Below are 22915 nucleotides of genomic sequence, written 5' to 3'. Positions count from 1 at the left end.
TCCCTGTATAACTCAGCCTGCCGCCTTGTGCCTTTATATGGTCATCGAACCCCTCAGTGACTTCTAATATCCTTATAATACACAAAAGCCATGAATATCTTATAAATTATATCCTTATAAACGGTGAGTTCTGATGTCATCAGTAATAAACGGTGAGTAATGATGTCATTTCTGTCACATGACTCACTGAAACTTGTGTATTATAATAAATAAAGTACCCCCTGTTGCACAATATGAGTTCCATGACCTGTATAAAAACACTCAGCCTTCTGCCTCGTGTTTTTATAAGGTCATGAAACGCCTCTCTAACTTGGAATATCCTTATATTTTACAAGAGGGGGTACTTTATTCACTATATAATTGACAGTAAGGGGTACAATATCCCTTTTAATTCATGGATGACACACTCTGTATAGATAAGCCTGCAGGCGTTTGCCTTTATATGGTCTTTAATATCTTTATAATTGATCCTGATGATGGTTGCACCATAACCATATTTAGATGATATTCCTGACAGAAAGCATATTCAGGATAGAGAAAGGGCCCCGGAATTAAAAAAGCTGCAGCATTGCTGCAGTAGCTTGGTGACTTGGTGTTACTTCCCCTTTACTCCCTCAGCACACAATGCAAACATTTGTCAGTTCTTTGCCCCTCGGGACTTCCTGTTGGCAGGCTCACCTGTATTACTGTCATCTACCCAAGCGTCTCCCGGCAGCTACCAAGCCATTTTTTAGCCTTTCATGGCCCGCAGTAATTTGTAGCCCCTGGCTACAACAGAAAATACCAACTGAAATTCTACTTCACAGTGCACAATCTGTGGCAGTCAATATTCTCATGGGAACAATGGGCAAAAGGAAAGTTAGAGGTGCCAGTGCCACAGAGGGTTTTTTTGCAGTTAAATATAGAAGATGGTGACTGCTCAGTGTCTCTCTACTGGCACTGGCAGAACATACTGTAATTGTGAGAAATCCATAAAACCCAGATCTCAATTGTGTACCATTAAACCAGGGATGTCTAGACTGCAAAAAGCTACAATGTGTAGTTTAAAGGGATCCTATTAGCCCAACATTTCACTCTTAAACATTTATAATTAGCACTGGGAAGGCCTGGAACTAAATATATATATTTAGGGGCCGATTCACTAAGGGTCGAATTTCGAAGTTAAAAATACTTCGAAATTCGACCCTCGGATTGAAATCCTTTGACTTCGAATATCGAAGTCGAAGGATTTAGCGCTAATCCTGCGATCGAACGATCGAAGGATTTTCCGTTCGATCGAACGATTAAATCCTTCGAATCGAACGATTCTAAGGATTTTAATCCAACGATCGAAGGAAAATCCTTCGATCAAAAAATCACAGGCAAGCCTATGGGGACCTTCCCCATAGGCTAACATTGACTTCGGTAGCTTTTAGCTGCCGAAGTAGGGGGTCGAAGTTTTTTTTAAAGGGGAAGTACTTCGACTATCGAATGGTCGAATAGTCGAACGATTTTTCGTTCGATTCGTTCGATTTCGTTCGAATTCGAACTTATTTAACCAATTCGATGGTCGAAGTACCCAAAAAATACTTCGAAATTCGAAGTATTTTTCATTCGAATCCTTCACTCGAGCTTAGTGAATCAGCCCTTTACTGTCACATATGTATTTGCTTGCTAAATATTTCTATTGCATACCTCCCAACATTTTGGAAGTAAAAAGAGGAACAAAACATTTTTTCCTGCACGTAGTTTTTTTTACCACACCCCTTTCTGTGGCCACACCCCCTAATTACCATGTTTGTGTTACAAAATTTGGCAGGCTATGAAAGTTTGAAAATATTTCTCCTTATCTAAACTGTGTTTTTGTGTCTCAAAATTGTTAAAAAGTATCTTATTTGCACCAGTTAGCTGTTCTGGGCTCTCTGCTAAAAGCCAATTAAATGAGAAACTTTGTTTCTTTTTCTGCCTGTTCAGTGCAGAGAAAAGTGGGACTTTCCAGTACAAATGAGGGACTGCAGGTTGAGCTGTCAAAAGAGGGACTGTCCCTCTGAAAAAGGGACAGTTGGGAGGTATGCTATAGCATTTGAGCTGCTAAATAATCCTGGGTTGCAAATCCTCCAATGATTCTATGGGATCTCTGAGCACTGAATGTCAGGTTAGGGGTCAGCGGGTCTGGGTCAGGCACGGGTCCTTCCAATTGGACCCTTGTAGAACTCTAGCTGCTGCTTACAATGGTTATCAGATATGACCTGAGTCACTATAACAGAATTCTCTGTTATCAAGGTAAAAATAAAATGAGAGATATACGTATAAAGGTAGAGAATAGGCATCCATGAACATGTGCAATATGTGTGTGGGTACAATCACATTTATGGTAATATAACTGGAGCTATTTGCCTTGATGCCTCTCCTTACATGTTACAAAAAGCAGCATAATATAAGATACTTTTCACATTATTGATAAAAGTTTTATGAAAGAGGGGGTAGGAAAGACATTGAAGCTCCACTATTGACTGCAAAGGAAATATTAACAAGGTTATATTCCAGTAAAAACAGAGGCAGAGAATGCTGCCAAACTTGCCCCAAGAATGCAGTTTTAAGGGCCCCAATAAGGGGGGATATGCCTGCAAGGCCCTCTTGGCATGCTGCACCTAAAGGAACATAGCCCAGTGGCCAATGGCTACACCTGTTCATGCATTACAAAGGCACTGATAGACATTCTCTGATTGGTTGCTAAGGGTCACTGTACTGGGACCAATGTTAGTAAACAAGTCACAATGTCCATAGCAACCAGGGTTTGTCTGAATGTCATAAAGAAGCATGACATTAAATTAAAGACACAGAGACATTTTGTGCTTTAAGTTATCAAAAAATGTCCTCCCCTTTAAATAACACAGGGATTGTTTATCCATATACTGATTGTACGACTGGCAAGACCAGAGATAAGTGGTGTCTCTTTAAGGAAATATCACTATAAATACAAATGTAAGTATGGGTATTTCAGTAAACGGTAAGTGACTGACATTTGTAAAGGTCTTGGGAACGGGCTTTATACTTTCACTCAGCCATATAAGCCACAGGCAATTACAACTGTTTGCAAAGGATATGGTAAAAAGGACAAGCTAGGAGATGCCACACTGCTTGCTGGCTGTAACTATTAAACAATGCCCTGGTTTTCTAGTGGACAGCAGTTTATCTATAAGATATCTTTATATTGTACTGTATGAGGCAGGGCCGGAACTAAGGGTAGGCAGAAGAGGCACCTGCCTAGGGTGCAAAGATATGGGGGCACTTGGCAGGTACTTTTTAAGTGTCTTCTGGCTACCCCTAGTCCATGTTCGCCCGCCTCTCTAGCTCTGCCCTTCAACCTCCCCTTCTTCATCCGCCCCTCATGCACGCATTGTGAGACGCAGGCATGCACAGTGGGTAGTGTGCTGGCCGGCCGGGTTGCCTAGGGCGCCCGGATGGCTTAACCCGGCCCTGGTCTATGGGAAACAATGTGGCACCTCCAACCCATATTTATAAATACAAATATACAGAGAAGGAATGTTCTGGGCACACAATAAGCTATACCCTCATACTGTACTGTCTAAGGGAAACAATATGGCACCTCTTTCCCATATGTATAAATACAAATATACAGAGAAGGAATGTTCTGGGCACACAATAAGCTATACCCTCATACTGTACTGTCTAAGGGAAACAATATGGCACCTCTTTCCCATATGTATAAATACAAATATACAGAGAAGGAATGTTCTGGGCACACAATAAGATATAGCCTCATACTGTACTGTTTAGGGGAAACAATATGGCACTGCCTACCCATATGTATAAATACAAATATACAGAAAACAAACGTTCTGGAATAAAGTAAGCTATACCCTCGTACTATATAAAGCTATATATATATATATGTGTGTGTTGCAGGGGCAGAGTGTACAAACCAGATCCAGAAACCCATGACTTAAACCCCTGAGATCTAAGCACTACATAACATGCTGTAGTGCTACAGGGGCCAATTTTGTTTATGTACCACAAGGGCCGGAAGCCATCGCTCTTCCCATGACAATAACTGGAGACGCCTTACAAGGCTTGCCGGAAATAAGAAGGGGTGTTGCTGTAATTATATATAAAAACACCTTGCATCTTGCACAGATTATTATGTGACAAACTCTTAGATCCACCCCAGCCTCAGGCGCACATGGTGTAAAAGCACTGCACTTTGTCATACCTATAGGTCATACTAAACCCTGACTTGTAGTCCCATGGGGTCAGACATATACTCAGGGGCAATTGTGGCAGCTCAGCAATATTAGAATTTAGGCTATTACCCTAACACCATGAACCAGCCATTGGCTACTTTAGGGACATAAAAAATATAAATACATGTAAAATAGTGTGTCACAATCTCTGTACATGGGAGGGAGGTGCCATGTTGTTTCCCTTAGACCAGGGGTCCCCAAACTTTTATACCTGTGAGCCACATTTAAATATAAAAAGAGTTGGGGAGCAACGCAAGCATGAAAAAAGTTCCCCACGGTTGCCAAATATGTGCTGTGATTGGCTATTGGTAGACCTACATGGACTTACAGGAGGTTTTTTTTGGCAATACATGTGGGCTTTATGCAACAAAAACTTGCCTCCAAAGCAGAATAAGCACCTGCTTTGAGGCCACTGGGAGCAACATCTAAGGGGTTTGTGAGCAACATGTTGCTGTCAAGACACTGGTTTGGGATCACAATACAGTATGAGGATATAGCTCATTGTGTGCCCAGAACATTTATTTTCTGTATACTGTGAAACCTCGATTTGTGGTCCCACCAATTTATAATGCATTTCAATGCGTGCATTTCCCTGATTTTTGTGGATTTTGTGGTTTTTCTGGATTTTACACCAAAATGTTGTTATAATGTACCCAAAAACTGCTTTTTGTCCTCTATGAATGTTATTATTTGTGAAATGAAGAGGTTTAAAATACTATCCAGATGTATAATTTGCAATGGTTCTGCTTGTAAATGGCCAATCCCAAATAGTTGGTCCCTTATAGGGATGTAGCGAACGTCGGAAAAAAAGTTCGCGAACATATTCGCGAACTTGCGCAAAAATGCGAGCGGTTCGCGAACGGTTCGCGAACCCCATAGACTTCAATGGGAAGGCGAACTTTAACATCTAAAAAAAAAATTTCTGGCCAGAAAAATGATTTTAAAGTTGTTTAAAGGGTGCAACGACCTGGACAGTGGCATGCCAGAGGGGGATCAAGGGCAAAAATGTATCTGAAAAATCTGCCTGTGTGTGCTTGGAAGAGATAGTGTAGGGGGAGAGCTGTTAGTGATTTCAGGGACAGATGATAGTAAGTTTGCTGGCTAGTAATCTGCTTGATACTGCTCTGTATTGGAGGGACAGAAGTCTGCAGGGATTTGAGGGACATTTTAGCTTAGGTAGCTTTGCTGGCTAGTAATCTACTGTTCTCTTTAAACAACTGCCATACGTTGACCTTGTAGGCATTGTTTGCCCAGTTTTTTTGGACGCAGCCACTGAAGCACAGTTGCCAGAAAAAATATGCCATATAAATGCTGAAAATAGTAATTTTTCGCCATACGTTGACCTTGTAGACATTGTTTGCCCAGTTTTTTTGGTTGCAGCCACTGAAGCACAGTTGCCAGAAAAAATATGCCATATAAATGCTGAAAATAGTCATTTTTTGCCATACGTTGACCTTGTAGGCATTGTTTGCCCAGTTTTTTTGGTCGCAGCCACTGAAGCACAGTTGCCAGAAAAAATATGCCATATAAATGCTGAAAATTGTCATTTTTTGCCATATACGTTGAGTCAACGTATGGCAAAAAATGACTATTTTCAGCATTTATATGGCATATTTTTTCTGGCCTCTGTGCTTCAGTGGCTGCGGCCAAAAAAACTGGGCAAACAATGCCTACAAGGTCAACGTATACACTACTACAGCGGTGGATACGGATTACGTAAAATATATTATGGCTGCTTGAAAAAAGTCACTCCGGTGTTTTTTCTGGAGACGGTAATATTATGGATATTTAGACAGAATGTGAACAAGGTCACACAGCTAGATGGCGGGTTGAAGAAAACAGTGTGCAAATAATGCCTACAGGGCAAATAATGCCTAAAAGGTCAACTTATACACTACTACAGCGGTAGTAAAATAAAAAAAGTAAAATAAAAAAAAAATGAATATTAAAAAAAAAAAATTAAAGTTGGTGCTGCTGAACTACTAGGAGCAGCAGATTAGCACACCAGTCCCACTCCCCAACACTGCTAGACTAATAGCACTGGGCTCTTATAGTAGTAGTAGTAGTAGTAGTAAAACAACAAAAAAATAAATAAAAGCAGTCCTTACAAGGACTACTGTTATTGCAGCAGTCAGCAGATGAGATCAGAAGCAGGACAGCTGCCCACAGCAGCTACATACAGAGCAATGCAGTAGAAGGTAGATTACTAGCCAGCAAAGCTACCTAAGCTTAAATGTCCCTCAAACCCCTGCAGACTTCTGTCCCTCCAATAACAGAGCAGTATCAAAACGATTACTAGCCAGCAAACTTTCAACTGTCCCTGAAATCACTAACAGGCAGCAGCTCTCTCCCTACACTATCTCTTCAGCACACACAGGCAGAGTGAAAAAACGCTGCAGGGCTTCGGTTTTTATAGGGAAGGGGAGTGGTCCAGGGGAGAGCTTCCTGATTGGCTGCCATGTACCTGCTGGTCTGGGGTGAGAGGTCAAAAAAAAGCGCCAACAATGGCGAACCCAAAATGGCGAACGTCGCGCGACGTTCGCGAACTTCCGGCGAGCGCGAACACCCGATGTTCGCGCAAACAAGTTCGCCGGCGAACAGTTCGCGACATCTCTAGTCCCTTACACAGTCCTGCACCAATCACTTATTGCTTTAGGTTGTGTATGTGACTGACAGAGAGGCCTTGCACATGCCCCCCATCGTGTAATGTTAACGCTGCAATTTTTAACCCTTAAATATGTGTCTCAAAGTAAAACAGACTCCTGTGCTTATATCCTTTCAGTTTTGGAAGAATAAGTTACTTTAACACATTTTCCTGATTTTATATTTTCCCGGATATTGCATACTTTTTTTTTGCTGGTCCCCTGAAAAAAGTAAAATGGGGTTCTACTGTATTTATTTTCATATATATGGTTAGGAGCTGCCATATTGTTTCCCTATGACAGTAAGATATGAGAGTATAATTTATTGTGTGCTCAGAGCACTCTTTCTCTGTATATTTGTATTTATACATATAGGAGGGAACTTTGATTCCCTTTAGACAGTACAGTATGGGGGTATAACTTATTGTGCACCTTAAAAATATCCCTTCTTTGTTTACACAGAGCTACATAGCTTGTCTCTCATAGAGCATTTTTCAATCACAAAAGAAGACCCTTCAGAACATAGAACAGGATTAATACTAGAGTAAAACTTGGGTAGCTGTGAAATGCGTTGGCTGTGCTTACACTTACAGTGGGTATCCACCTGCTCTGTTGCTGTTGCTGAGCATAAAGACATCACTCTGTGTAGCCTCGGGGTATCCACAGGCACCTGCTGGGCTCCTCCCTAAAAGCAGCAGGGCAGGTTATAACAACCATCTCCCACGCTTAGAAGCGCAGACTGTACAATGGTTCCTGCCCAAAGCCTCTGCTTCTGCAGCAAGATTTTGCCTTGTCATTGCTATGTGCAACTTTATGATATTTACAGGGGTTCAGTTGTTAAAAGTGAACCCAAATGCTGTCATCTGCATATATTCCATCCACTGAATATTTTAACTGGTTTTTAAAGGGGGTGAGTGATCCTCGAAGCACTTAAGAGGTGCAATATACATCAAATGAATATTTTAAGCGGCTTCTAAGATATTGCCAGTTTAACACTTCTAATACCAGGCTTTCAGGTCTTTGAATGTCAAAGGGTAACGTGACTATGCAGTTTATGCAAAGGGTCAACTGGTAGCCTGAAAGCCTGGTATTAAGCAGCATAAAACTGATATTATTAAAAAAAAAAAAAATGAAAGGGGAACTCCACACAAACATAACTTAAGCTTTTTGAAAAGTAAACATAATTTCAAGCAACTTTGCAATATACATCAATTAAAAAATATACAGACATTTCATGATTTTAAATGGTTTGGAACAGTTTTCTAAGCCTAGCCCCTGCTGATCTGTCTGACTACTTTGCAGAGCTGGCTGACTACTGTTACTATGTATCAGCCGCCAGCTGTCCTCAGCCTGCATCCTCCAAACCCCACAATTCCCTGCAAGAAAATTTCAATAAGAAACGGAACATCACAGTGCAATGCATTGTGGGTTATGTAGTACTGCATGCTGTCTGTAAGCTGCGGAGAAGGTATTAGAATTTTTAACATCAGTGTTTAGTCCCTCCTTCCCATCAAACGATGCAGAAATAGAAGAACTGTTAAACAGCTGGATTTCAGTGTAGAAAATGGCATTTATTTATACTTTTTGAATAACTGTGATGGGTATATTAGGGGTTACCGTGTTATGTGGGCCTCTTTATTAATGTTTGATTTGGAAGCCTGAGTTCCCCTTTAAGTAAACTGCAAAAGTGCTTAGAACATCACAATGAAACTAATTAATTTTCCCCTTTAAAATGATTTTTTCCTTGATCATAAAAGCAATATCCTTTTTTACTCGCTACTTAACTTTCACCACTGGGCTGAAACAAAGTAGTAGAAGTCGGCTGATTAATAACAGACCTGGAAGAGAATTGACTACTGCTACAGGTTTTGGGGTAGATTTTGTTTTTTTAATTAATATTTGCCCAAGCTGGTCATATAAGTTTATGGGGACTGAAACAATACAGTGAGATGAGCCATGTGGAAAGTTAATCCCTGGCCAATGTATGATTGAGGGCCCCAGACAATGCTGCCTCTATGCTGAGTGAATCCCAAATTCTAAGGCTGATTAGTGGAGCTGCACTTCCGGAGCTTTGCTGGGTGTCGCCTGCTCTCTGTACCATAAGGGTGTTTTCGATCAACTGTACATTTAATAGACAGGGAGGATCTAGAAAAGGTAAAAAAGGGGAATAATTACAAGGAAATTGCAATAGACAGATTTAACCCCACAAATGCAACTGCATAGAAATACATATTCCCTAGAGGGAGTGATGTATTGCTGTGTATAGCTGGAATTGTCTCTAAGCTGTATTTGTACTGGCAGAAACACTGGAAAGGTAAAAGAAAGGGTCGGATGATACATAAAGCACAAGGAACTATATGAGAAGACAGTTAAACCTGATGGGCACATATCTTTATTTAAACTTCAGCTACTTGCTCTCTCTGGGGTTCCGGAGTGGAAATGGGCCTCTCTCACTGCAAGGAATAACGTACACCCTCAGGCCTGGATTTGTGGAAAGGCCCCCTAGGCCCGGGCCTAGGGCGGCAGGATTTTAGGGGGGCGGCATGATGCCCAACCACACCCACATTGTTGAAAAACACTGGGGATGCGCTGGAGATACAATCATTTTTTAAATCCCCATTGCTCCGGTCCAGATGATGAAAATTTGCACGAATAAAGGGGAGGGGACAGGGGCGACAAACAGCAGTGGGCCCACTATGTAAATCCAGCCCTGTACACCCTCCCAAAAATCTAAGGCCTAAAATCCAGTGCATTTTAAACAAAGCCTCTCCATAAAATGATAGAAAAGCTCTTATGTCCCCTTTAAAAACACCTGCTCCCTAACATAACATGAGCTGTAGCAGGCGATGGAGGCGTTGCTCATGCACCTAACAGCGTCTCATTTGTATTCAATCAATTAGAACTGTCCCATAATTAAATGGTTGCTCTAAGGGCCCCTACAGTCACGGTGTAAAGGCTTCATGTATTTTCAGTCAAACCAGAAATACAAGTATATTGGAATTTTTGTATTGGTTTAACAATGATACGGCCCAAATCCCTGCTACCCACCCAAATTCTTCAGCCAGCCCCTCCTTTAGCTATAGCAATGATGCCATTCCTCCACTCCCTCTCTGTAAGGCCCAATGTTCATATTTATTCCCTGATCTGCATGGCTTGGGTCACGTGGGCTTGTGCCTCGAAACCAGCCAGAGAGAAAAGCTATAACCATCATACACTTAAATGCAGCAAACCTCATGTCAACTCCCACCAATATTTATAAATATAGAGAATGAGTGATCTGTGTGCACAATACAAAGTACTAAACAATATGGCAGCTCCCATCCTGTTCTAGGTGCCTTGTAAAAACCTACACACTGTGATCCTCTGCTGAACTGATGTTTAAAGACGCTGCAGGAAATCTTACATAAGACAGAAATACATGGTCCGAATACATAGGATCGGCCCATGAGCTGAATAGAATGAAAGCTGATAAGGGGCCACAGACAGTATGACCTCCTCCTATTGTTACAATGTTCAATCTAAAGATTTTTATTTCATCGGTCTTCTTTTGAAACACGAGAGTGCAAGCTTCTTGGCCAGGTTTCACTGTTGAGCTTAGCTGCTGGAAAATAGGAAGGAACTAGGACAGGGATGATGGTCAATTATTGGCTTTTTGTGGCTGTCACAGTAACTGTGGTATCATCTAATAAGGCAGTTCCCATATCACTGGGGGTTTAGTTATCAGTATCCATCACTTTGAACCACACTGCATATTACATAACTAAACAAGACAAGACATGGAACAGGACTTAGCACACAACTTAGCCTGCTGCACAGGCCATATATTTCAAGAATACACCCCACGCAAAGGAGGATTAACAGCAGAGAATCTGAAAACTGGTTTTGAAGTCCCCTAATGCAGAGATCTGGCATAGAATTAGAATGAGAACCGAATCCAGGATTCGGTTCGGGATTCTGCCTTTTTCAGCGGGATTCTGATTCGGCCGAATGCTTCTGCCTGGCCAAACCGAATCCAAATTTGCATATGCAAATTAGGGGTGGGGAGGGAAATTGTGTGACTTTTTGTCACAAAACAAGGAAGTCAAATTTTTTTTCCGTTTCCCACCCCTAATTTGCATATGCGAATTAGGATTCGGATTAGTATTTGGCCGAATCTTTCACCTAGGATTCGGGGGTTCGGCCGAATCCACAATAGTGGATTCAGTGCATCCCTAATGAGAACCCCACTGAAAATATGTCTGTGCCTAGGCTTTTCCCCCCTGGTTTCAACAAGACAAAATTGTTCCCAGATCTTAATCAAACAAGATCAACCTGAAGCTTAACTCTCCTATGCTTAAGTGGAACCCAAGGCTGGTACATAAGCTTCAATTAGAGCAAGGAGCTAGGGTTAAAAACAGGGGCGGAACTACCGGGAGAGCAGGGGGTGCAAGCGGGCCAGGGCCCGCACCCCCTCAGGGCCCCCCGGCAGTCCGCGCGCCTCGCATATCCCGGCCAGTTCCGGGTTTACGGAGGGGGGCCCAGCTGCGCGTCCTGCGCCAGGGTCCGTCCCCCTCTAGTTCCGTTTCTGGTTAAAAACCAGACACTAATAACAATTAATCTGTTATAAGGGGCTTCATGAAAACCTATTGTAGGTGTCTCTGGACCTGGGCATGTATCTCCCTAACGTACAGTATGTATAACAACCAAAAGAGAGTTATGGAGAGCCTCTTTCGTAGACTTGAAGCACAAAAGTGCTTATTTCCACTTCACCTTACAGCAGTAGCTTCCCAATTGCAACTGCCAAACAACATCAAATACTTGAACGTCAAAAGTCAGTAGTGGAACTAGTATAGTCACCCTGAGGATGTCCCAGAGACACAGTACACTTACGCAGGACCCCAACAGTAAACAAAAAAATTTGAGTATCTCCTGCAGGACTCCAGTAGAGAACAGATAATAAACAGAATGTCCTATTCCACCGGACCCTTGTGAAAAGCCCATGCACCATTTAGCAACATGTGTTTGTACCAATAGATCTGTGAGTGTTGGAGCCCATACAGTAGGTGTAACTAACCATTATGCTCAGAGCTGTATCTCTGGATTCAGTGAGGGCTGGATAATAGGAAACTGTCAGCCAACCCCTCCTTTAGCTATAGGGGTTGGCTGACAGTTTCCTAGAATGCCCTGTGTTTCATATCACTATTTGACCGGTGCCAGTTGGGGTAAAATAAGAGGTAGACAACATCATTCTCTACACCTGCCATCACTAGTGACTGGAAAGCATCCATTTGGGAGAATGCAGAGTGCTGAAAGGCCTCGACCCAGATTCTTAAATCCGTGAAGTGACTGTGTCTGGAGGCAGTTAATATGCAATAATAACTCCCATCATTCAGCTGTGTGCCTGGGCCCTATATATAGAATAATAATACCAAGAATTAATGCACCTGTCCAACCAGTCTAGAATATGACTGTGCCCACAATGATGCCAAGTTACACAACAGATCCCAAATGGCTTTTAGAGATTAAGGCAATGCATCAGTAATGCGTGTGCCCTAAGGTGCAGAAAGCTCACAGTTTCGCTGCCTAATATGAGAGCAACACTACCCATCATTTTGGCACCCTTTTATCCATAGAAACACATATAGCTTAATGTTTGTGCAACATATTCCTTCCTCTGTACTTACTGAACTCTAGATGGGAGCTGCCATAGTTTCCCATAGACAATATATATAAGGCTACATCTCTCATATATTAACAGTGTATTGGAGGTTTATCCATGTAAAGGACAGACCCCATTCCCATACCTTCAGTTTCATACCTCCCTTCCCTTTTAGATTCTGAGCTCTACCAAGCAGGCCCTGTAAGGGTCAGTACAGTATATGATTTAATGTAATGTATATAATCTGGATGTATACACCCTTTTGTTGTACAGAATTTGCTGGCACTTTATAAAGAAGCATTACTAATGGCAATAATGCCATTCAAGGAAGGGTGACCTAATTTGAGACTAGTGCAGCAGTGTGCAGTTAAAAGCAGGGCATGAATCCATGTGCAGGTTACACCTGTTTGCTTAATATTACCCACTCATCAAAGTGCCACCCCCGCAGTTCCGTCAGTGCACTGTGTAGCATTGGTTGCAAGCTCATGTGTTCCTCAGTTAGAGGACATAAGCACACAAACATCTTCCTGAACTGGCATACCCTGTCAACTACATCTCCCAGCATCCTTAGTATCCTCTCCCAGGAAATCAGAGATCAAAGCAGCAGGACATACACATTTCCTTTCTACCTATCACAATGTCTCAGTCATGTATTGGCAGTTTAGTTTTGATAGAAAGTGATTAAATTCCCCCATCCCCCCAAATATATATATATATATATATATATATATATATATATATATATATATATATATATATATATATATATATATATATATATATATATATATTTATTTAAAAAAGGGTGGTAATTTTGCAATTAGGTTCTCTGGGCAGAAAACCAGCCTAAAATGTCCTTTCAGAGAGCAGCATTACAAAGAATGACCTATTGAGTCGAGCAGTTGGTTCTACTAACTGTGGCAAATTGTGCGGCACAATTCCTTCCCCTAAGTAGCAGCAGGGTACAGTGTCGGCTGTGTGTGTGCTGAGGTGGATAGAGGCAAACACATGAATTGTTGCTTGGGGCATGAATAATATCAGGTGCATCTTCACAGCCCCAGGGCTGAACTTGTGTGCTTAAATCCCCTCCCACTGGGAGTGCAGGTTTCATTTGCACCTAGCAATAAGGCAGGCAACAGGTACCTTGCTCTCTGACAGCTCAAGACACAGCTCAGCAACAGCTGGTAAGTTAGACCTGGCTCCTTCTTTTATAACAAATCTGTATTTTTTCCCCTTCTTGCCTTCCCTTCTGTGGCTGCTCTATGCCAGCTCTCTCCCACTTGAGTCAATTGTGAACTTCAGCCTCTCATACACATGAACTGTCAGTAACCAAGATACTAACTACAGCAGGTGCTTTGCCCGGACGTATTCTCCAAACTCTCAGATCCTTTTAATCTCTGATTTAAGAATGTATCTAAAATCTGTTTTATTTGTCTTAATATCGACAATGTTTTTTTTATGTTGTTCTGAACCTTTCTTAAAGGGGATATTAAACTAAAGATTTTGTCGATCGAAATGAGTAGCCTTAGTAAATTTTTAGACAAACGTGTTCTCTTTATTTCCTACCTGTTTGCAGGTAGAAAATTTAATTTTTTTCGACAGTTGTCACTAATTTTATTTTGTTTTACTATTTTTTTTTTTAAATATGGCAAAAACACTTTCTTAGACTGTCCCAAACATAGGTGGAGACCTAGCTTTCAATATAACACTTGTATTATTATCGTGTATTATACACCTGTGTGTGAATTTACCTACGGAATATGTTTTAGACGCGAGTGAAAGACAGACAGAGAGACTGGCATTATAGAAGGGCAATGTAGATCCTGAAAACCAAAATGAATGGGCAATAAATGTTCTTTTATAATAATTTAGAATCAAATTAGAAATAGTTTTAACATTATATTATTACAATTCAATTTGTATTTTACTATTACAAACGTATTCCACTTTAATTTTTTCATCTTCTTAATTTCCCTGTTTGTGATATTTATATATATATATATATATATATATATATATATATATATATATATATATATATATATATATATATATATATATATATACATACATACATACATATACACACAAATATTTTGCTTTATATAGAGTAGGGGTTTGGCCAAGCTCTTAGGTTAGGTAGAATTTGAATCTTGCTAAAAAAAAAAAGTAATAAAAAAAAAAAATATATATATATATATATATATATATATATATATATATATAGAAAGGCATAAGGAACGCACAACCTTGTATCCATATTCAACCTGGGTGCCAGTCAAAGTTTAAATAGTAGAATTGCAGCAGACGACGGCACTCCTAGGAATTTGACCAAAACAGCTGTATTATGAATCAAAAGTGAGGTTTAATACATCCTACGTTTCGGTTCCTAACCGGAACCTTCGTCAGGGAAGCAAAAAAAAAAAAACAATATATATATATATATATATATATATATATATATATATACACAAATGCACACATACATAGAAAAAATAGGTTAGAAATACACTGAGATAGAAGCAGCTCAATTAACCAGACTTACTGGCTATGACTTCCCTGTTTGAGTAGGTCTAACATTTCCTTTTCAGATGACAATTTTGGGGGAATGGTTTAGCCAAGTTCTTTTATTACTGACATCTCCAAAAGTTTATTATTAACATTTCCAGTACTTGTGAATATTAAAGGTAAAGGCTGGTGCCCATAACTTTATGAATACAAACGCTCTATTCTTACAACACAGCAGGACTGACAAGTACTACGGCCGCAGATTATGCAATAATTGCCACATCGCATTTTTTTTTATTTGAACATGCCCTTAAAAATGCTTCTTACCTATGTCACTTCTCACTAATAAGAGGGTGCTATAAAAAATTGGGTTTGGTTAATTGGATAGCAAAAGTATTGTGTGCCCTAGAAATTATCTGTAGTAAATTTAATTGGAGAACATACAGCCTATAGGGTAAAAGGCAGGTATGGTGAGTCTATTGGGCTTTAATGGCATTATCAGTGTTACAAGGATATGAAAGTATTGCTATTAATCAAGGTGTAAAGTGAGACAATGCTAAACAAAAAATTCTTGTTCAAATAGTCAAACCCCAAATCAATTGCATTAGCTTCTAGAGAAGTTTTGGAGGATTTGGTGGAGAATGGTCTTTCGGTTCATTGATTAACACGTCCCCCAACTAATATTATATCATATTCAGGAATATTATTATTTCCCTAAGTAATAAACAGTGATATTTCACAGTTTCAGAAGTGTAGACTTAGTATGAGTTGTATAGGAAAATAACTTTATTTATTCTTCTTATTTTGTGGCTAAATTCATAATGATACTTAAAAAACATTAAAACATCTCAATTATTTTTTTCCCCTTCAATTTCTCCTTTATTTTTCAACTTCCCAAAAAAAGGAAACAGAAACTCAGTAGAAACTCAAATGTTCTTGCCAACAATAAGGTGGGCTTGCAACCAAACCTGCTTTGTTCCAGTTGGCATGGAAATGCAAAATGCACATTGAATTTGTTTTTTACGTTTGTTTTGACAACAGTAACCTTCAAAGGTAATTAGCACTGGTACTTTCAGCAACACACAGAGGACAGCCAGTAGAAACTACTCTGACCATGTGTTACCAACAATAGCACAGTTGTGCCCTTGATTACATGATAACGGCAAGCAGATTACACGTTATTGGGTAAAATCAGTTTACTTCCGCTTTATAAAAAACCAAACTTAAAAGTAGTTACTTTCACATTTGCAAAAAAATTTATTTTAATACGTATAGTTTTAAAAATATAATTCAATATCTGTACTTTTAAAATATATACCTAATACTAAAATAAAATGGCAATAAAAAAAACATTAATATATATTTCTCCTTGATAAATTCAGGAAAAAAATTATTTTTCTACTGTTTAAGAAATGTAACGGCTGCCAATTTAATATTTGAATTAAGTTTCAAAATATATTTTTAATAACATAAAATAGAATACTACACACGAGTCCCAATAAATGCAACAATCTCTTTTTTTAATTACAGCTTATTGTTTAAAAAAGAAAAAATTACCTAAAAAGAAACACCTAAGTATGGAAAAATACACATACACAAATATATTTGGAAATCATATATACATATCCTAACTGGCATTGCAACTTATGGATGTATATATTTATTTAGTTGTGTGCACGTATGAATTTATTAGTGTTACCTGATGATGGAATCCCATTCAAATATTAATACATGTGTCTATAAGTTTATATAAATATATAGTATGCATATAAATAGTTTACTCCCTTAGAGCTGGGTGCCTTGAAACTCAAAAGTTTACCAAATACAATGAAGGTGGTTCACACTCCAAATGTCTATATTTCTCAAAGTGCTTTATTCCATAAATTACACCAACATTGAATAAAGCACTTTGAGAATTACGAACATTTTGCGAACCACCTTCAGTGTGTGTGTGTGGGTGTGTGCATATACGGTTGTTAAAAGCAGTTATTATTTGGGAATCCATCATCAGATAACACTAATACGTTCATATGTTCACAATACTTAAAATAAATTAAACTAATTTCTAGAATAGAAAAAAAATGTGCCCTGTGGCTCAAGAACAATTAGTTTTCAGGTGATATTTTCTAACCTTCAGGAATGGGTTGTTTAGAGCGAGTGATGAAATATTTTTTTTTTTTTATTTAATCCAAGCCATAACAGATCCTAATGTGCACAATCATGAGAACTTCACTCCAAGAGATTCTCACGCTTTGGGTATCGGTGAGAAAGAAAGGGCAAGCCGGCACAAGCACTGCTGACAGATATGAGTCCTATTAGGAAGCACAGAGAACTGGATAATAAATCAATGTTCAGGCTCAGTTAGCCTATCTATAAAATGACTTAGAATGGTACAAATTCGCTGGGTGCCTTTTTGGCAGTAGCTGACTTGCAGAGCAGAATATGAGTGAGCAAAAAGTAGTTTGCTTCTACAACTCCCCTCCCCCCAAAAGAGTAGAAAAGCAAAAGAGAGGTGGGGTGGTAAAAAATTATTTAAATTTCATTGAAATGTCTAGTTTACAATATATTTTACTATAACAAGGAAGTAAAAATGTGTTAATTCTGTTGTTTTGTCTAATGAACATTCTCAGTTATAGTTATTTTAATACTGCCACCTATTGGTGACTCCCACCCCTTTAACCTTCCAGTAACTCAAAAATTGTAAGAGATATAAAAATATAGAGAAAAACTGATGCTGGAATAATTTCTTACTGCGACCCAACTAAACATGGCAATGTATATGGTTCTTTTCGTGAAATCCCTAATTTATTTTCCTTTTTTCTGTCATTAGCTAGTTCCTGCTCAACCTGCTGGATTATTTGGACGGGGGCACCACAGCCTCTGATAGAACCTGTTTCTCATCGGGCGTTTGGAAGAACTTGAAAAACTAGAATAGTCTTGAAGACACTGACTGAGTGGATAGACAGCACCAGTTGTCATTGATTGTACTGAAAAGACAAGAAAAATGTCTCTTGTGAAGGAACGTAAACCCAAAAAGCCTCATTACATTCCCCGGCCTCCAGGGAAGCCATTCAAGTTCAAGTGCTTTCAGTGTCCATTCACCTGCAATGAGAAATCTCATCTTTTTAATCACATGAAGTACGGCCTCTGCAAAAATTCCATAACAGTTGTCACCGACCAGGACCGAATCACTAAAAACCCAAAAGTCAACTCTATAGACCAGAAGCAAACAAGCAACGAACCCTTTGCAAAATCTTCAGTTCCTGCATTAAATGGATTTACCAATCTGGAATCCAAAACGCAACACAATGTAGCTAGGGAAGAAGTAAAAGATAACCTAGATCTTAAAAATGATGCTAAGCATCATCTAGAGAGGACAACAGTTTCCAAAGAAGTGACTCTGTCTCTACCAGTAGCCATAAGTCAAATAAACAAGCCACCAAGTCTGGATGGCGCTATGAGGCCTTCCGCTTTTATTCCAGTTGGGGAACACAGACTGATAAAGGGAACAGAGAATCCATCAATTCCTGAACTAACTTCAATATCGGCTGAACCAGCCAAAGGGGTGCACAGTATTAAATCAGCATTCCACAGTCTGCCGACTCCATGGAAATCTGGACTTGTTTCTCCTGACTTTAGCCAAAAGTCCTCAATGCCTCGTTATATCCACCCAATGATCTCAGAATACCCCCCACAATTTTATTCAGAAGCAGGACTACCTGCAGTTTTTTCCCCATACTTGTTTCCACAGACAGAGTGTGAAAATCCAATGCTCTCCGTCTACTCATCACCAGACCAAAGACCATTCCTTCCACATCCTTTACAATCTTCAGGATTACCCTTGCCGAAACCTATCAGTGCACATTTTGAGCATTATAGACTTCTACAACAGTTCCAGCAGAATCCCCAATTGCACTATGGATTTTACAGGCCCACAGAACACCCATATTTGACTTATGGCTTGAAGGTACCCTCTGTACCTGGTCTCTCCAAAGAGCATATTTCTCATTCAATGGACAGCCCAGCTTGTATCTACCCATCTTCACATCCATCTAGGTTGTATCCTCTGGAAGGCTTTCAAAAGTTTTTTGAAATTCAAAAGGAAATATCACCAGTTCCGGCCAAGAACCTTGACTCCAAAAGTGATTCTGACAGTGTGAAAATGAGTCCAAGAGCAGGGAGTGCAGCAACTGGATCTCCTGGAAGACCCAGCCCAACCAACTTTACCCAGAACAGCCAGGGCCATGAAGGCATCTTTGATCTCTCTAACAAGTCCACTTCAACATCTGATATAATAGGAAAAGACGTCACAAGTGGCAAAGCTGTGAGGAAAAGCACAGATTCCCAGACAATTATCAGCAGAGAAAACTCTCCAAGGTGATTATAATTAGTTTTTATCTCTCTTTTAACCTTGTTAAGTCTTTGGAAAAATCCGTGCATTTTAGTGCTGGTGTTTTGGGGAGGTAGTATGTGTTCTGCAGTCTGCTTAATAAAAGCATTGGCTAATCATTTCTTCTTTTCTTCCAGCTTTAGGAATAATGAAGTCCAGTCCCACTCAGATAGCATCATCTTCACCGATGACGCTGTGCCTCATGACAACACAATAGTACCTCTTAACCTTTCCAAGAAATCAGAGGTCGAGGCCAGGGATGTTGATACAGTACACAACAGCAACTCCAACAAAGAGTGTGTAGGATTCATGGAGATGCAAGACTTTCCTTTAAACCTTTCGGTGAAAGATTCTGGCAGTAACCACAACACACTATGTGCAGACGAAAGACTATCATTACCAAGACAAAGCACAAGTCCCCCAATTTATCAAGTCATTCATACCACAGACAAACGATCTCCCACTTCTAGAGGCATACACTCGCTAGGCATCATTGAAAACTGTGACGAGCAAAAACAGTCGGCAGCGGTTGCCCTTTGCCAGTTAGCCACGTCCAGTCCTGGTGTACCACTAAGAGGAACAGAGGATGAATTCCCAGAGAAAGAGACAGTAGTTCCCGAGCAGGTTCATCCAAGATCTCCAGCAGCCCAAGAAACAGAGACCGATATTGGTGCAAGGGGACAAAAGCGAACAAACTCTAAGGACCCTGGAAAATCTCAAAGCTCAAATAAAAAACATAAAGCTGTAGATTCTGGAAGAATGTTTACCCTTCGAAAAAGGCCCAGGGTATCATAGTTTGAAATCCCATTAAGACCTCTATGGACCACTAAACTATATAGTAAAAAGGGACAATTTCTGTAAACAAAAATATCGGGGTTAGAAATAATGAAAATCTGGTTTATTTCTAAGAAAGAAAAAATGGCAGTTTGAATATCTAAACAGTATTAAAGATAAGAAAACAGAAAATGATAAATACTATTTTAAATTGGCATAAACTAAATTTTCACTTATTTTGGTACCTGAAAAGTTATTACTACTGCATAGTTTTACAAATATGGTCTCCGAAATTGGCCCTATGCTATCTAAGGGATAATTATATATATCAAAATGAATTCCAGAAGACAAATAGGCCCAAAAAGCTAATATTTAGCAGAAAAGTCTATTTTGAAGATAGAACAACAAAGTAGAAAAAAAAATGTAACATTTTGTGCTAGCTACAAAGTACCTCAAATCTGAAGGAATTATGCTTTGTATTATCTAATACAATTTTATAAGTCATTGCTGTATATTTATGTATAAATATGTGCATTTTTCTGCAGATTTTGTTTAATGTGAAAGCTATATTGTTTTCCGCAAATGCAACACTCTTTGCTTTTTTGTGTAATATTTATCTATATAATGTAATTTATTTTTATATAAGTGAGAGCACTGCTAGCACTAGACTTGTATATAAGAAACAAAGGGGAAAGAGCAGACGAATCAAATGTGTTTTTTAAAATAACTGGGATTTATGACTCTTTGCCTTTACACGTCTGTTCGAAACTCTCATAATAAAATATAAATATATTTCATACAATGTTATCGTTTCTTATGTTCATTGCATTTTAATTCATTATTTCCATTTTAAAATGCACAAAAAATATTTACAGGTTTGTTCACCTTTAATTGAACTTTAAGTATAATGTGTACAGAGTGATATTCCGAGACAATTTGCAATTGGTTTTCATTTTTTATTATTTGTGTTTTTTTTATTTATTTAGCTTTTTTATCCAGCAGCTCTCCAGTAAGCAATTTTAGCAATCTGGCTGCTAGGTTCTAAATGACCTTAGCAACCACACATTAAAATAAATAAGGGACTGGAATATGAAGAAGAGAGAGCCTGAATGCTAACTTCTTCAGCACACAGGCAGCAGTAAAGACCAAGTGGAAGATCATTTCACTAATGTGCCCAAATATTACTGCTACGGCTACGCGATTCCTGATTGCACTGTGCTGGGGGGCCACTTTATTATTGATTTCATGGTGGAGGCTGAGGGCCGGTGTAAATTTGAAAAGGGGCCGCAATTGGCCCACGGCCTGACTTTGGACATGCCTGATTTAGCAGAATCAGAACCCTAAATTTGCTCATTGCCTGTTCAAAGAGATACCATAGAAATATATCAGCATAGACATACCCCTATACTACGCACAATTAAGCGGCAACTGGGTGTATTGGCAATACAAACTACAACAGCAGCATGCCATGAAAGCCAAAGGCTATGGTGCAACTGCCTGGACTTCTCTGAGCTAGAACTTTTCCACTTAATTCTTGGGGTCCTGGAGGACTGGGGTTTAGAACCATTTATATAATGTCTCATATGCCTCGCATAGATTCAGACATAACAATAGACGACATGACCTATTGACAGAACGACAATAGAAAGCAGTTGCTTAGCGCTTCAACAGGCAGTTAAACTGCGTGTTATGGACAAGTCTGTGTTTACCTAGTCAATAATGGGCCACACCTTGAGAGTTTATTTGAGGATCCAAAACCACAGACCAAATAATGGGGAGGGGTCAAAAATATTTCTCATTCTCGTCTATTGACATGAAAAACTGAAATGGGATAAGAAGGAAAAGTGTCTCAGGTGGAACCTGTTCGTGTTATTCAGGGGAGCGCACCGACAAAGGGCGTGGAGTCGATTTAGAGGACAATGGGGAGCTGGGGTGACAGCTGACACGACAAGTGTCGTTCTGTCCTACTCACACAAAGCTCAGGTGTATGAGCTTGCCCTAAGGCAAGGCAAACTGAATGCACAGCTACGGATGGCTGCAGGCAACGCAACCATAAAAAGAATGTGTTTGTGTCTCACAATAGATATGGACGTTGCAAAACACGTCTACGAGAGGCGAAAATGGGCAAGGACCGTGTGATGGAATCTGCTATTCTTCTGAGAACAAGTAACCTTTAGCTATGCTTGCACTGTGGCCGTATTGCTACTCCACTGGCAAAATCCTTCTTAAAGGAGAAGGAAAGGCCAATTTACTTGAAGGTGCCAAAACATAGGCATCCCCAAGTGATTATATATACTTACCTTACACCATGGGCTGGTGCTCCTATCAGGAGAAAACTGCATTGGTCCGGGGGTTCTTCCAGCGAGCACCACAAAGCAATCAGCTTCCTTCAAATTTTTATGGGCAGACGCATGCGCAGTAGAATGAAATAGGCAACTTTTTCATTAAAGTTCGGCTTTTTGCACTACTGCGCGAAGAAATAAGAGGTCAGAAGCGGATCGCTCCGTGGTGCTAGCTGGAAGAACTCCTGGGCTGGTGCAGTTTTCTGCTGATAGGAGCACCGGCCCGGGGTTTCAGGCAGTGCCGGGTCAAAGCGCCCAATACGCGAGCGCAAAAAGCCGCCATTGCGCGTGCGCGAAAAGCCGCCATCGCACATGCGTGAAATGCAAAATATTACACTCGCTGGCCAGAACGGGGACTGGACTAGGGGGTAGGAGCG

The 22915-nt window shown here is 39.8% G+C and overlaps 2 protein-coding genes across 3 annotated transcripts in view; one reads left to right on the top strand and one right to left on the bottom strand.

Moving 5' to 3' along the window:
- Positions 1 to 22915, bottom strand: part of LOC108702845 (tubulin-specific chaperone D-like) — a 124302-nt gene that overhangs the window by 69371 nt on the left and 32016 nt on the right. The window lies entirely within an intron of this gene.
- On the top strand, positions 13655 to 20939 carry znf750.S (zinc finger protein 750 S homeolog; the record flags this gene model as incomplete). The annotated part of the gene is given in 3 exon segments (NM_001095709.1): positions 13655 to 13708; positions 17863 to 19409; positions 19560 to 20939. Coding segments are annotated over 2 exon segments (2031 nt in total). The 3' UTR covers positions 20218 to 20939.

The sequence above is a fragment of the Xenopus laevis genome, chromosome 9_10S (assembly GCF_017654675.1).
Source record: "Xenopus laevis strain J_2021 chromosome 9_10S, Xenopus_laevis_v10.1, whole genome shotgun sequence".
NCBI classification, from domain to species: domain Eukaryota; kingdom Metazoa; phylum Chordata; class Amphibia; order Anura; family Pipidae; genus Xenopus; species Xenopus laevis.
The sequence above is the reverse complement of the archived record's forward strand: the minus strand, read 5'-3'. Positions and strand labels throughout refer to the sequence as shown.